The sequence below is a fragment of the Alosa pseudoharengus genome, unplaced genomic scaffold (assembly GCF_046254945.1).
Source record: "Alosa pseudoharengus isolate Yale_2024_CS ecotype anadromous, Long Island Sound unplaced genomic scaffold, YU_APseudo_1.1 YU_APseudo_1.1_scf_21, whole genome shotgun sequence".
NCBI lineage: Eukaryota > Metazoa > Chordata > Actinopteri > Clupeiformes > Clupeidae > Alosa > Alosa pseudoharengus.
The window spans coordinates 23,298,305-23,310,804 of NW_027468674.1; the positions used below are offsets into that span (position 1 = coordinate 23,298,305).

General features: G+C 43.1%; 1 protein-coding gene across 1 annotated transcript in view; it reads right to left on the reverse strand.

Annotated features, from left to right (window-relative positions):
* dnah9 (dynein, axonemal, heavy chain 9) overlaps positions 1–12,500 on the reverse strand; it is a 107,682-nt gene that overhangs the window by 69,482 nt on the left and 25,700 nt on the right. The window contains exons 28-35 of the mRNA XM_076298773.1: positions 11,606–11,710; positions 8,488–8,645; positions 7,521–7,659; positions 4,760–5,047; positions 2,097–2,307; positions 1,580–1,707; positions 620–728; positions 27–174 (exon numbers count right to left, since the gene is read on the reverse strand). Of these exons, the coding sequence (XP_076154888.1) occupies positions 27–174; positions 620–728; positions 1,580–1,707; positions 2,097–2,307; positions 4,760–5,047; positions 7,521–7,659; positions 8,488–8,645; positions 11,606–11,710 (1,286 nt within the window). The remainder of the gene's footprint in view (positions 1–26; positions 175–619; positions 729–1,579; positions 1,708–2,096; positions 2,308–4,759; positions 5,048–7,520; positions 7,660–8,487; positions 8,646–11,605; positions 11,711–12,500) is intronic.

Here is a 12,500-nt window from a genome sequence, read left to right on the forward strand (position 1 = left end):
AGTATAAAATATTCAATCAGTCCTACCTTGATCTGAGGGTCTCCAGGCACGAAGGAAGGTACTTATCAAACAGAATAGTCAAGTTTGCCTTCTCTGATTGGACTTCTCTACTGTCAATCCAGCTGGACACGGGGGGATTCCACCCCAAATCGGCAGGGTTGATATACAAGATGCCTGCGTAGGAGTTCACAAAATGCAAAGAATTCACATGCATTCCCAGAAAGACAGAGGGTTAAAAAAGAGACTATGCTTTTACTTCTACATGCTACCACATTATGGCAGTTCAATTAGATGACTCATGTTTCATAGGTTGATCTGAGCTTTAAGCAACTCACACTCTTTGTAAGTCTGTTACTAACATGGTGAGAGCAATGGCAAGAGCTGAAGAACCAGAAAAAAAAAATGTGGATTTTTACTTCACCGAACACTGAATTTCAACTGCTTCAATGGGATATACTTTCAGAAACATATCATCTGCATCCACTGGCCAGAGAGGATGCAGTATAGCCCAGCCATTTCTACACTGTTCTGGACATGTTCAATGCAATACTGTCCCCCACACCAGGCTGTAAGGCATTTTATTTTCACGCAGGTAGAGAATTGGGGCAAGGCAGCTCACCAGCTCGGGAGACTGTGGCGGGGGTGGCTGTGCGGAGATGACTGATCTCAAACACCAGTCTCATGGTGGGGTTGAGAGGAATGCGCTCATTACTGGCCAGAGTCAGGACCTGCACAGCACAGCACGCATGCACACACACACACACACACACACACACACACACACACACACACACACACACACACACACACAGGATGAGGAGTCAGTGGGAGGCTGCGTGTCTCCTAAGGGACATACTGCTGGAGCTGAACAAGTTCACATCTTATGTTAGTTTGAACAGGAGGCTGTGCACATGGGGAAAAATATATTCCATTATACAATTTTAAATGCCTTGGTAATATTTGTGTTTTTTTTTAGATATACCATTGTTAAGTGCTGAGTGAAGAATGAGGAATGATAGCAATTGTCATGTAACTGTCACTCTTTCATCTGACAATACGTGTGCAGAGCTCTTTGTGTTAGACAGAAGGCCACCAGATAAAAAAAGATGGGTCCATTTAGAGTATAATGGTACACCAATGTATTACTAAGTATTGACAAGATGTTAAGGTTTTGATGTTGGAGGACTGAAGAAAACATTCCTTTTTCTGTTAACAAATGTGAGCAGTTATCGTGTGCAGAGCTCTTTGTGTTAGACAGAAGGCCACCAGATAAAAAAGATGGGTCCATTTTGAGTATAATGGTACACCAATGTATTACTAAGTATTGACAAGATGTTAAGGTTTTGATGTTGGAGAACTGAAGAAAACATTCCTTTTTCTGTTAACAAATGTGAGCAGTTATCGTGTATTCTTTAGTCACATGTCTACCATTCATTATTGGGCCGTCCTAAACCACCTGGGTTTCTAATCTTTCATAGGTAATGTCATTTGTTTTCAGAAGTAACCCCCCTTTAGCTATGGACAGTTTAATATAATTACATTACAGTGGGCTTATTGGTAATCAATATCCACGATTTACCTTGTTATCATCCATGACTGTGTTCAAAGACTCAATCCACATCGGATCGATATCTCCATCCAGTACAATCCACTTCGGCCCATTGTGGGTGATATTGGCCAATTCACGCATTATATTAGAGAAAAGGCCTGTGAGAAAGGACAACTAGTGAGAGTGGAAATCCGCTGAATGAAATGGCAAGCAGCAGCCTGCCGGTGACAAATGATGTTTGGGGACAAGTTTGGAGCATTTGAGCACATCAAAACTATTAAAAGATTTACAGGGAAAAGTTGCGAAAAGGGCTGCATTTCCCTCTTCTGCGACTGAGAAGTCTTTTTGGTTGCTCAACCAGAAAATGTTCCCCCCCCAAAACATTCTGAAATATAATTTTGTCTCTCAAAGGAAGTTTGTAACAGTCTCATTTCAGTATTTCTAAGCCTGTCAGACAAAAACGACTGATCCAGCCACTCTCTCCAGTCGGTGTTTCTTATTCTGCCAGTTTGTATCATCGATGTCCCACTCCTGTGCCAGGCCTCACCGTCTTTCCACTCCCGAGTGGCCGGGTTGATGATGCCAAACAGCTCGTCGTTGGTGACAGCTTTGGGGTTGAGGTCCGCCCAGACCGGCCGGCGCTTCATGTTGTGGTAGGTCTTGTTCAGGGACCTCAACACCTGCGACTTCCCCGTGCCAGCGTTGCCTACCACGAACACCGAGTGGCGCACCGCCAGAAGCTCCTCAAGCTGCACCACCTGAGAGACAGAGAGAGAGAGAGAGAGAGAGAGAGAGAGAGAGGAGGGAGAGAGAGAGATAGAGAGAGGAGGGAGAGAGAGAGAGAGGGAGAGAGGGAGAGAGGAGGGAGAGAGAGAGCGGGAGGAAGAGAGAAAAGGTGGATAGGGAAAAGAAAGAAAGGGGAGTGAGAGAGAGAGGGAGAGGGGAAAGAAACAGAGCCAGAAGATACATTTGAGACAGAGACAGAGAAAGAGAGCATGTCAGAAAGAAACCGCATGAAAAAAGTAAATACTCACAACATGCACAACTGGGAATACAGCTGCTACAGATGGTCTTTACATTTGAAAATAAAATGAGCAAACACACGCCAGTCCCATCAAATCATGGCCTATTCTTTCTCATCACACAGTGTCTGATAGTGCTGTCAACGTGCAGATCATTGTCAATGTCCGATAAAGGGCTGAACTGGAGCTCTGGGTGCTGAGTAATTGCAGACTGTTGGCTCGGGAAAAAAAACTCAATTGGACTTTAACGGCCATTAAGATCTGTGGGAGAAACAACCCGAGTGAACCCGACAAATCCCCTTTGTCCTTCATGCTGATGGCGTAATCAATCCATGGCATCGACAAGGCTCCCCGCAGCTTGCTTCACAGAGACTGGCATCTCAAAAGCAGAGACGGTCATCCCTTTGATGCACTGCCTACCAGGGGGTTGAGGCTAATGTTGGCACTGGCCGTTAACATGGCTTCTATTCAGACTTTTCAGGCTACTCATCCATGATTATGGAAGACACAAGAGAGGGATTGTAGGCAAAAAATAGAAATAAAAAACTTTGAGGTGATTCAAACTGTGCTTGCAGTAATCACAACGCACTGACTTTCACTTTCCCCTGAATGGGAACCTTCTGGAGTTTTTAAAGACGGTGTGCTCTTCACCATTCTCCTGCAGACAGTGGCAGGGGTTAAATGCCTGCCCAGAAACACTGTCGGTGTTGATGGAGTGTTATTATGTTGTTTTCATGCTCCCTTGACCTGCCCAAGATTGTGCTTATTTCCCCTGGCTCCAGCTGATATCTAAATCATGCCCTGTTGACTTAAAAATTAGGGCCCGCATCTGGCACTTGAGGCACTATTACGGCACGACTCGGGCTTTTGTTATATTTGCCCGATGGATCTGAGAGCACACCTCCCTGACACTAATGCATGTCTCACTTTTGAGATGAAACAGAAGGTTTACAGCTTGTGTTCGTGCAGGAAAGGAAATGTGCGGGAAAATAAAAAGGGAAGCTGTAGGGACCGGCTGATTGCCAGATCCATCATAGTCCGGCTCATCATTCCGGGGGAGTTCTTCGGCAGACTCTCTGGGTCTGTGCTGCATCCCTCAGGCAGTGAGCTGTGTGTGTGTGTGTGTTTGTGTTTGTGTGTGTGTGTGTGTGTGTGTGTGTGTGTGTGTGTGTGTGTGTGTGTGTGTGTGTGTGTGTGTGTGTGTGTGTGTGTTTGTGTGTGTGTGTGTGTGTGTGTGTGTGTGTGTGTGTGTGTGTGTGTGTGTGTGTGTGTGTGTGTGTGTGTGACTAGGCTCTGCAAAGCCTGTCAATTACTTGCTAATGCAACTCAACAAGGAATCCACACGCGCCTCATTCCGAATCATAAATCAGCCCTGTGTCAAGGGTCTATGGGGTGCACATCTAGCATCACATAAAAGGCTCGAGAGGGGCATTTTAAATGCCATTATGCCAGTCAAATGTTTGTGTGAAATGTTTGTGCGACCGTAGACTTGTGCCAGCTTGCCAATGAGGTTTCATGTGGGATTTCCAAATACCAGCTGTTTCTCTTGTCATCTCAATGATGTTCAGGCGAAGTGGATGATTTGTTTATTTATTTATTTTTGCTGAGTGTGATTTAATAACCTCAGATCAGCACAAAAATACTTCTCTCGCAAAAGGCACACAACCATTATGGGCCACTGTGCAATATTTAAAAGAGCAATTACAGCTAAAAGCAAATATTTAACATGCTGGGAGGCAGAGGACTGCTTAATCAGACTGACTTGCATGCGACGGGCACGAGAGATATACGGCCAATATGCGGACAGCATCACAATTCATCACAGTACTCTGAAATGTTTGCTAGAAGGAGCATATCATGATTGATTTGCTGGCCATATATGGAACGACGAGAGTGTTGTGTCCAGAACCACAATTCTCTTACTCAAAAGCAAACCACCATGCATTAGTGCTTTGTACTAGTATTAGTTTAAGTATCATGTATTAGTGCTTTGCACTAGTATTAGTATAAGTATCATGTATTAGTGCTTTGCACTAGTATTAGTACAAGTATCATGTATTAGTGCTTTGCACTAGTATTAGTATTATGGTAGCAACAGTATAGATGTTGCAGTAGAGGTTGTTATTATTAATGTTGTTTTTTTTAGTTTCTGTAATTACTATGCTATTAGTGCTTTATAAATGCCTACCTTCAGTACAAAGTTGTCCTCAGCCTGCAGCTTGAGATCCAACACAGACTGCTTCACAAACTTCTCAAAGTCCAGGTCTCGCTTGCGTGGGACGTCGAGCGCCGGGAACAGGTCAACGATGAGGCCCATGAAGACCGGCATGTCGTCCGTCACAATCTTGGGCACGTTGAAGTCTCTCAGCGCCCGCATGAGCACCTGGTCCTCAGCACGGCCGGGGTCACCCCGCTTGAGCGAGCCAGCGACCACCAGGACAGACTTGATGGCTCTCAGACCCCAATCGTAGTGGTCCTGAGGCAGGCACAGGGATACAGAGGAAGGTGTAGACAGGAAGTGCTCTTTTAAATATTGCACAGTGACCCATAAGAGAAGTTGGATAAATGACTCATGGTCCACCTAAAGCTTAGTATAATAAAATGTCATAAGCGACATTCAAAAAAACTTAAATCATATCCTCACTCTTATTGTTCTTTTTGTTATACTGTGTATATATCTCACATATGGGATGTACTGTAGCATAAAAAACACATAAAACAGCATCTAAACACAAATTTGCTCTGACCTATACCGATAGCAGTGCTGCATTTTGCAAACTCATACGGCTGAATGTCATGATACACAGTATAAACAGGTGAAAACTGGCACATTAATGTATTTGTTCAAGCTGCACAGTCTTGACTCCAAGGTACCCTTTGCCAAATTGGATTTGTGTCATTTCATATTTTTTACAGTCTTCCTGTCCCTCAAGCTTTTCTTATTGTGTACCAAGACCAACCAGACTTGCATTCTATCACCAACAGAATATATTTTTCTTGTGGAAATCAGCTCTGCCAAGTAAAGAAATATGGGTGTAATAACTAAGGATGTAACGATTACCGGTATAATGGTAAACCGTGATAAAAATGTTGACGATAATAATTACCGTTTTCATTTCAAACATCATGATTATCACTGTTGATTACCGCGGTGTGGAAACCGTGTGTTTAATCCTTCCCAGCTTCATCCGAGCCTGCTTTTGACATACAGTAGGCCTGGTACAATGGAACAAAACTGGTACCCTACTGATTCTGTTGTCTAATTGATGGTTTTAACTACGATTCGGATTAGGCTACACCTGATTTTAAAAGGCGGAACTTTTTCACCACAAAATGTGCACTGTATCATGTAGCCACTCTGCGTCTTTTTATGTTCGCGTCCACATTAAATCCATTCCACTCACATTATCAGGAGAATACAGTAGCTTAAAGTTTTATTTTGAACGCTTACTTTGGTCTCACTCATTGCATCCAAATAACAGAAATAGCAAACTCCAAGTTATGGTAGGGTAAGTTAAGCTATAAGCACATAGCCAATTAAACATGAAGAAAAAAGTGACACTTTTTGAAACTATTTCAGCTTGTGTAGGCCTATCAGTGCTTTCTGAACATATTGAACACACTTTTAGAAATACCGTGATAATACTGAAAACCGTGATAATTTTGGTCACTATAACCGTGAGGTTAAATTTTCATACCGTTACATCCCTAGTAATAACATAAGCTGAGCTGTCACCTACATATGACATGAGAATATAGAGTGCCCATAACCAATATCATGTCAAGATGTAACTATGTTTAAGATGAAAAAGTTAACATACACCGTGCACTACATAGGGCTACAGTGCTGCAGTAACCACACAGTGAGAACTGGTGGCGATATCCATATTAGCTCATTTATTGACATGTGGCAGGCCACAAAACAGGATGGTGGTTGACTTTAAAGGAGACTGTTACTAGTTATTTTCAGAGGTTTCATGAAATGGTCTGACTTTAAAGGGATTCATGCTCTAAGAACTTCCTTGTCTTTGTGCCCGCTGACCCACAATTGTTTGTTGTGGCATTAAATTAGCGAGAGATTTTTGCCCAGTGTTTAAATTAGCATTAATTTGTGTGGGTCGATATTACATTTACATTTACATGTATTCTTTGGCAGACACGTTTATCCAAAGCGACTTACAGCAATGGAATAATATTTAGCTATTAACATCTACATTTGCATTTTAACATTTAAGCTACAGAGCTACAGCTACAGCAATAGAATAACATTTAAGCTACAGTGCAGAGAGACTATAGCTAGGAGTTTACCACTGCATCTGTCAATACTAGTACTAGCTGATAGAAGTGCCTACATAGTTAGTAGCCTACTAGTCAAGTATTGTAGGAGGAGAAGTGGTAGAAGAGGAGGTAGAGGATGGAACTGGTGTGTGAGGTTGTCAGCATTGCATAGCATGTTGCATGTCATACAGATAAATCCACTACATCAGTTGTGCAAGAACACAACCCAAACAATAGTAAAATATTATTTGAAACTGCCTAGGTTATTTCCAAGGTTATATTAAATTGGAAAAGCCTAGGCAAAGACGTTTTCTCAGCAAACTAGTCATTATGTTTCATCACCCAGTGATCAAATATTACTGTTCAGACGGCCCACACCATCTGTCATAACTGGGATGGTTGGAGAGGCCGTTTATCCTACCAATGGTCTAGACTTTAGACCGCTGGAGCTACACGTCAGCCATTAGGATTATTTAATGTTCCTACGCTCAATTAAAACCCTTCCGAACAACACCGGTGGAAAAACCCGGAACGATTAAATGGAGATGTTGGCCCGCATTAGCCATTAGCTTCTGACAAGCACTAGAAAGAGAGAGAGAGAGAGAGAGAAAGAGAGAGGGAGAGAGAGAGAGAGAGAGCTGTGCTGCTATGGCGGGTGATGGAGTGGGGACCTGTTTGGACAGCAGCTCCTTGCAGAGCTGGTACAGCGTGATGAATTTCCTGGCCAGGAGGCGCGCCTCGATGAAGCCCTCGGCCACCAGCATGATCTCACAAATGAGCTCGAAGTCCGGCACCACCATGGCACATGGCCTGCAGGGGACACAGGTCCAGACGGTCATAAACAGCATCACAGAAAGAGCAAAACAAAATGTCTCTAAATACCCAGCGGAACACAACAACAAAGGCAAAGGACATTTCATATTTTAACACTATAGACTGAAATTGATCATAACCAATACAATATGACACCAGTTACCATTCTTATATGAATGTACTGTACTTCAAAGTGCTTCAACTCTTGAGTGTTAATGTTGAATGCTAATATATACAAGCATTCTTCTAATGTGAACATGTTCTAAACTGAACTTCTAACTGCATGTTTTAATACAGGAGTCTTCATTTAAAAATCACATTCTGGACCTATTAAGATATTAAGCAAGATTGAAATATAAGGCCACTACAAAAAGAGATAAATGTGAAATTCAACATCTACATGTATTTGTGGGTAATTACACTTTAATTCATGGTGATAAAATGAACTACCCACTGCTAACATTGCTAATGAATGCATTATTTCAATATGATAACATGTTATTAAAAATGAATTCTGATTTCACATCTGGTTGAACCCAGTAAATTGCTCTCAAGTATTATATGAACTTTTCTACTTAAACCTTTATGCTCAAATGTAACACCACAGTAGTATAATAAGACGTTTATATTTCAACAGCACTGGCAGTAATGGTGGGAGTAGTTGCAGGAGTGGGACTGAATGTAGGAGAGCAGAGCACACACTGCAGCTGCGGCACTAGTGGAATTGCGCTTGGAGGTTGCTTTAGATAGCACTAGCGTTCCGCAGCCATCTCAGCAGTCCTGCTTGGGCAGCAGCAGAAGCCAGCCTGTGGGCGGATGTCTCACCGAAACAGGGCCTTGAGGTTCTCGGGCAGCTCGGTTCTCCCCGCGTACCCGGGGTTCATGGTGATGAAGATCCCCACGGAAGGGAACAGGTTCACCTCCTCCCCCATGAAGTTGAAGCGCTTCTTCTTGTCCCTTATGGCATCCTGGATGCTTTTGACCTGGCGAGAAGAAAACACAGGCAATCAAAGCTACCAAATGCAACCAAATTTAGCTTCTGGCCTGTTAAAATAACCTCGCACCGCATGAATAAACGCTATTGATTCTTAATGTACATAATAATGAGCCACTGCTATTATATATTCAGTGAAACTTCAGGAGTTCAATAGAAGTATAAATGTATACATAAAATACATAATAAAGCTCATGACAGATAACCTCTATTAATGTTAATGTGTAATATCTCATTAGCATAATGAAATATTAACAGTTAATGATAATATATATATATATATATATATATATATATATATATATATATATATATATTTACTGAATCACTGAATTCCCTGTGTGGGATTATAGCTAGAGCTGAAGTGTGAAGATGACTATCTTCTTTCTTCTTTTCTTAAACGCCGTGGCCAGTTTCATGACTACTTCCACGCCTCTGTGGAGTCTGAAAAGAACCTCCATGCTTGGGTGCGTCCCTTTCCCCCAAGGGAGGAGGGAGGATGCAGGGGCGGCCGGCGAGCAAGCCGATGCCTTTCAACACCGGAGAGAGAGAGAGAGTCCAGGGCCGACTGCAAAAGCTCGCAGTGGAAAGATAAACCATTGTGCAGCCCAGGTTATCAAAACCCATTCAGTGTTTTTCCTCCAAAAGATGTAAGTAAACTCAATGCCACCACAGCCTTTCACGGCCACTTCTGGGGACACTTCAGAACTGTCCCAGTGTAAGATAACCAACAGAGGCGCACCACATATTGCATACTATATGCAGGCTAGTTGCTAGAAGCTGATAGAAGAAAGATATGAAGCTACACTTTCTCTCTCTCTCTCTCTCTGTCTCTCTCTCTGTCTCTCTCTGTCTCTCTCTGTCTCTCTCTCTCTCTGTCTCTGTCCTGCTGTGAACTCAAAGTCTGGGGTTACAACCACAGCCCCCATGAATTTTACATTGCTTCCTAAAGCATAGCAACTCGTCTATGGCAGACAGGGGGCTGAACTTCATGGCTGAGGAAGCTGCACTGGATTAGCCCATCACACAGCTACCGGAGGAATAAGAGTTTGAGAGGGAGAGGAGGAAACAGAACTGCTGTGTGAGAGGTCCAATATAATGCGGAAATCGCTGCAAGCTTTGCAGTGGATCTCAACCTTGATTACACTTCCATTTTGTCTGTGGCGGTGGAGAGAGGGGGTGTAGACAGCTAATTTGTCTCAATATTGATACGTCTGAAATCCCTTCTGTTGGGGGTTTTGCTTAACCTAATGGAAAATTGATCCTACCTGTGTTTAGCCAAAAGATTTCAATGGACTGCATCCCTATCATCATGTGGGCCGTTCTGCCAAATGAAAATGGATTAGCCAGCAGTTTTTCAGCAGATGCTTGGTCCCCATTCTTCCTCTCTTTCTTTTCGTCAGTTCTTTTTTTTTAAGGAGAGGGGGTGTGGGGTGGGGTTAAAGACAGCTAAAGCAGATCTTTTTGAAACTTTGAATTTTTTTGAATCTTTTTGAGGCCTTTGGAAGTTTTTTGTGGCTTTTTTTTGTGAAGTCACTGCTTTCCAGGCAACACTACAAAAGGGGAAGTGTTCATTATTCATCAGAGGCATGGCCCGTTCGCCGCACCGATGCCAAAGGAACCTCAAGGTGCCGAGCGTTTGACTGCTAAAGAGTCTTTTGGTTTTCTGTATTAATATTCCGAGGCTTTGGGTCTCTCCCTGCTAGCCAGAAGAGACAGATAGGGAGAAAGAGAGGAATAGAGAGTGACAGCAAGCAAGATAGAGTCTTAGAGAGAATGGAGAAAGAGAGAGACAGAGAAAGCAAGAAAAAGACAGAGAGAGAAAGAGAAAAAAAGAGTGAGAGAGAAAGCTCTGTTGTGTCAGGCGAGTATGCAGTCAAGCAGAAGGTGCGTATGTGCAGAAGCCAGTTCTGAGATAAACATTTATCCTGTCGGAGGGGGAAATATGGTACAGAAAAATAAAAACATTAAAAACCCTCCCGGGGCATTTTCAGCATCATAATCATCAGCACCATCACCGTCATCACATCATTACATCTTCCTGGCTGAAGGCACTGTGAGACTGACTACGTTCATTGCAGCGCCGGATCCACACACAATTTTCAGACGCCTGTCAACGTTTAAATGATACACCCTAAGTGACGTTCGCCATCTGATGACTGAATCATAAGACATGCTACAGGAGATAGGGCAATCTGTTGCACTGCAGAACAGCTTCTGGTAAGCTGCTCGACCATGATGCTCATTATGCAGAGATGGCATATAATGGTCTAAATACCAAAAGAAATTGGGCTGTTTGGTTGATTTGATGAATTCTTACATAGTAAAACATTCAGTGGAAGAAACCTACTTCTTGCGAAATTTCTGCACCTGAGACTGCAGGTATACACGGTATTGAGGGTGAAATCATTTAAACATCAATTCATCTAGATTCATCGATTCAACGATTTATTCAGTGAGTCACACATGTGAAGTTCTACAGTTTCAGTTTGGCAATGTTGCCTCAAACATTGCAGTCTGCGGTTTTGAAAAGTATTTATGATGAAATGTTTTGAGTCAGTTCAGACAAAAAGTTCCCGAGTCCAAAAGTCTATATTTTTTTCTAACAGCACTTGGCTAATGTCTGGTTTTCTGTTTTTGTTTAAAAGACATCCAAACTTTATGCCACATTAGGTTGAAACTTTCTCCCTTTTTTCCCTAACTCTCTGTCTCTCTCTGTCTGTTTGTGCTTGTGTGTGGGTGGATGCATGTCTGCTTGTGTGTGGGTGGATGTGTGTGTGTGTGTGTGTGTGTGTATGTGTGTGTATGTGTGTGTGTGTGTGTGTGTCTGCCTGCCTGTCTGTCTGTTTCCATACACAAATCTCCACCGTGTGACAACGCCATGTGGGCTCTTAGGCCACGGTGGAGCGGCTGCCCTCTCATCAGCACGGCTCCCCCTATCCGCCTCACCTGCACCGCCACCACAGACAGCACCTCCACTGATATCCGGTTAAACTCGTCAAAGCAGCCCCAAGCGCCCGTCTGTGCCAGCCCTTTGTAGATGTTACCACAGGACTGAGAGCAAGAGAAGAGAGAGAGGGAGAGGAGAGGGGGGGGGGGGGGGGGGGGGGAGGAGGGAGGGTGGGAGTGGATGATGAATGGAGAGAGATAGAGAGGGAGAAAGTGTCAGGGGAAAGAAAAAAAAAACACAGAAAGTAATGAGTCACGCTTCTGTCGCTCCAATTTGGAATTTCAGAACAAACCTTGAGGTAACTGGCACACATGGTATCAGTAATACACAGCCTCAGCACTGCTCAATATGGCAACACTCGACACAGAGAAAATATATATTCTCCATGCATATGGAACGATAAGGCACCTTTCAGAGCCTTTCATTAACTGTCACTGATGTAATCTAAATGTGGCTCGTGAACTGTTAGGACATTTGGCAGACATACAGTACCATCACATTTCTAGTTTCTGGACTGGACATAAAAAGTGTAATCTCTTTGAGATGTCACTGAAACTAATGTTTCAGGGTGGATTAAAGCATTTGAATGTTTATTACCAGCAAAGCACTGTATTGAGCCAATACCCCCTGCTTTTCATATCTTAGTAGCACAGTTTTTTTGTCTTATTTTTTGCCTTTTCACAACTACTTTGTAAATGGGTAACCTCCACCTGGACCATTATTATGGTCTATATAGTCTGACACCACATGACAGACCCCACTCTGCTACTTAAAAAAAAAACCTTAGCTTGGCTCTGGGCCTGCAGCACACAACGTCAAACACCTTCCCTGTGATCTCAGTTAAAGCACAGGCTACGCTATGCTACGCTGATCATGCTGTTGTGCCAAAGGCAT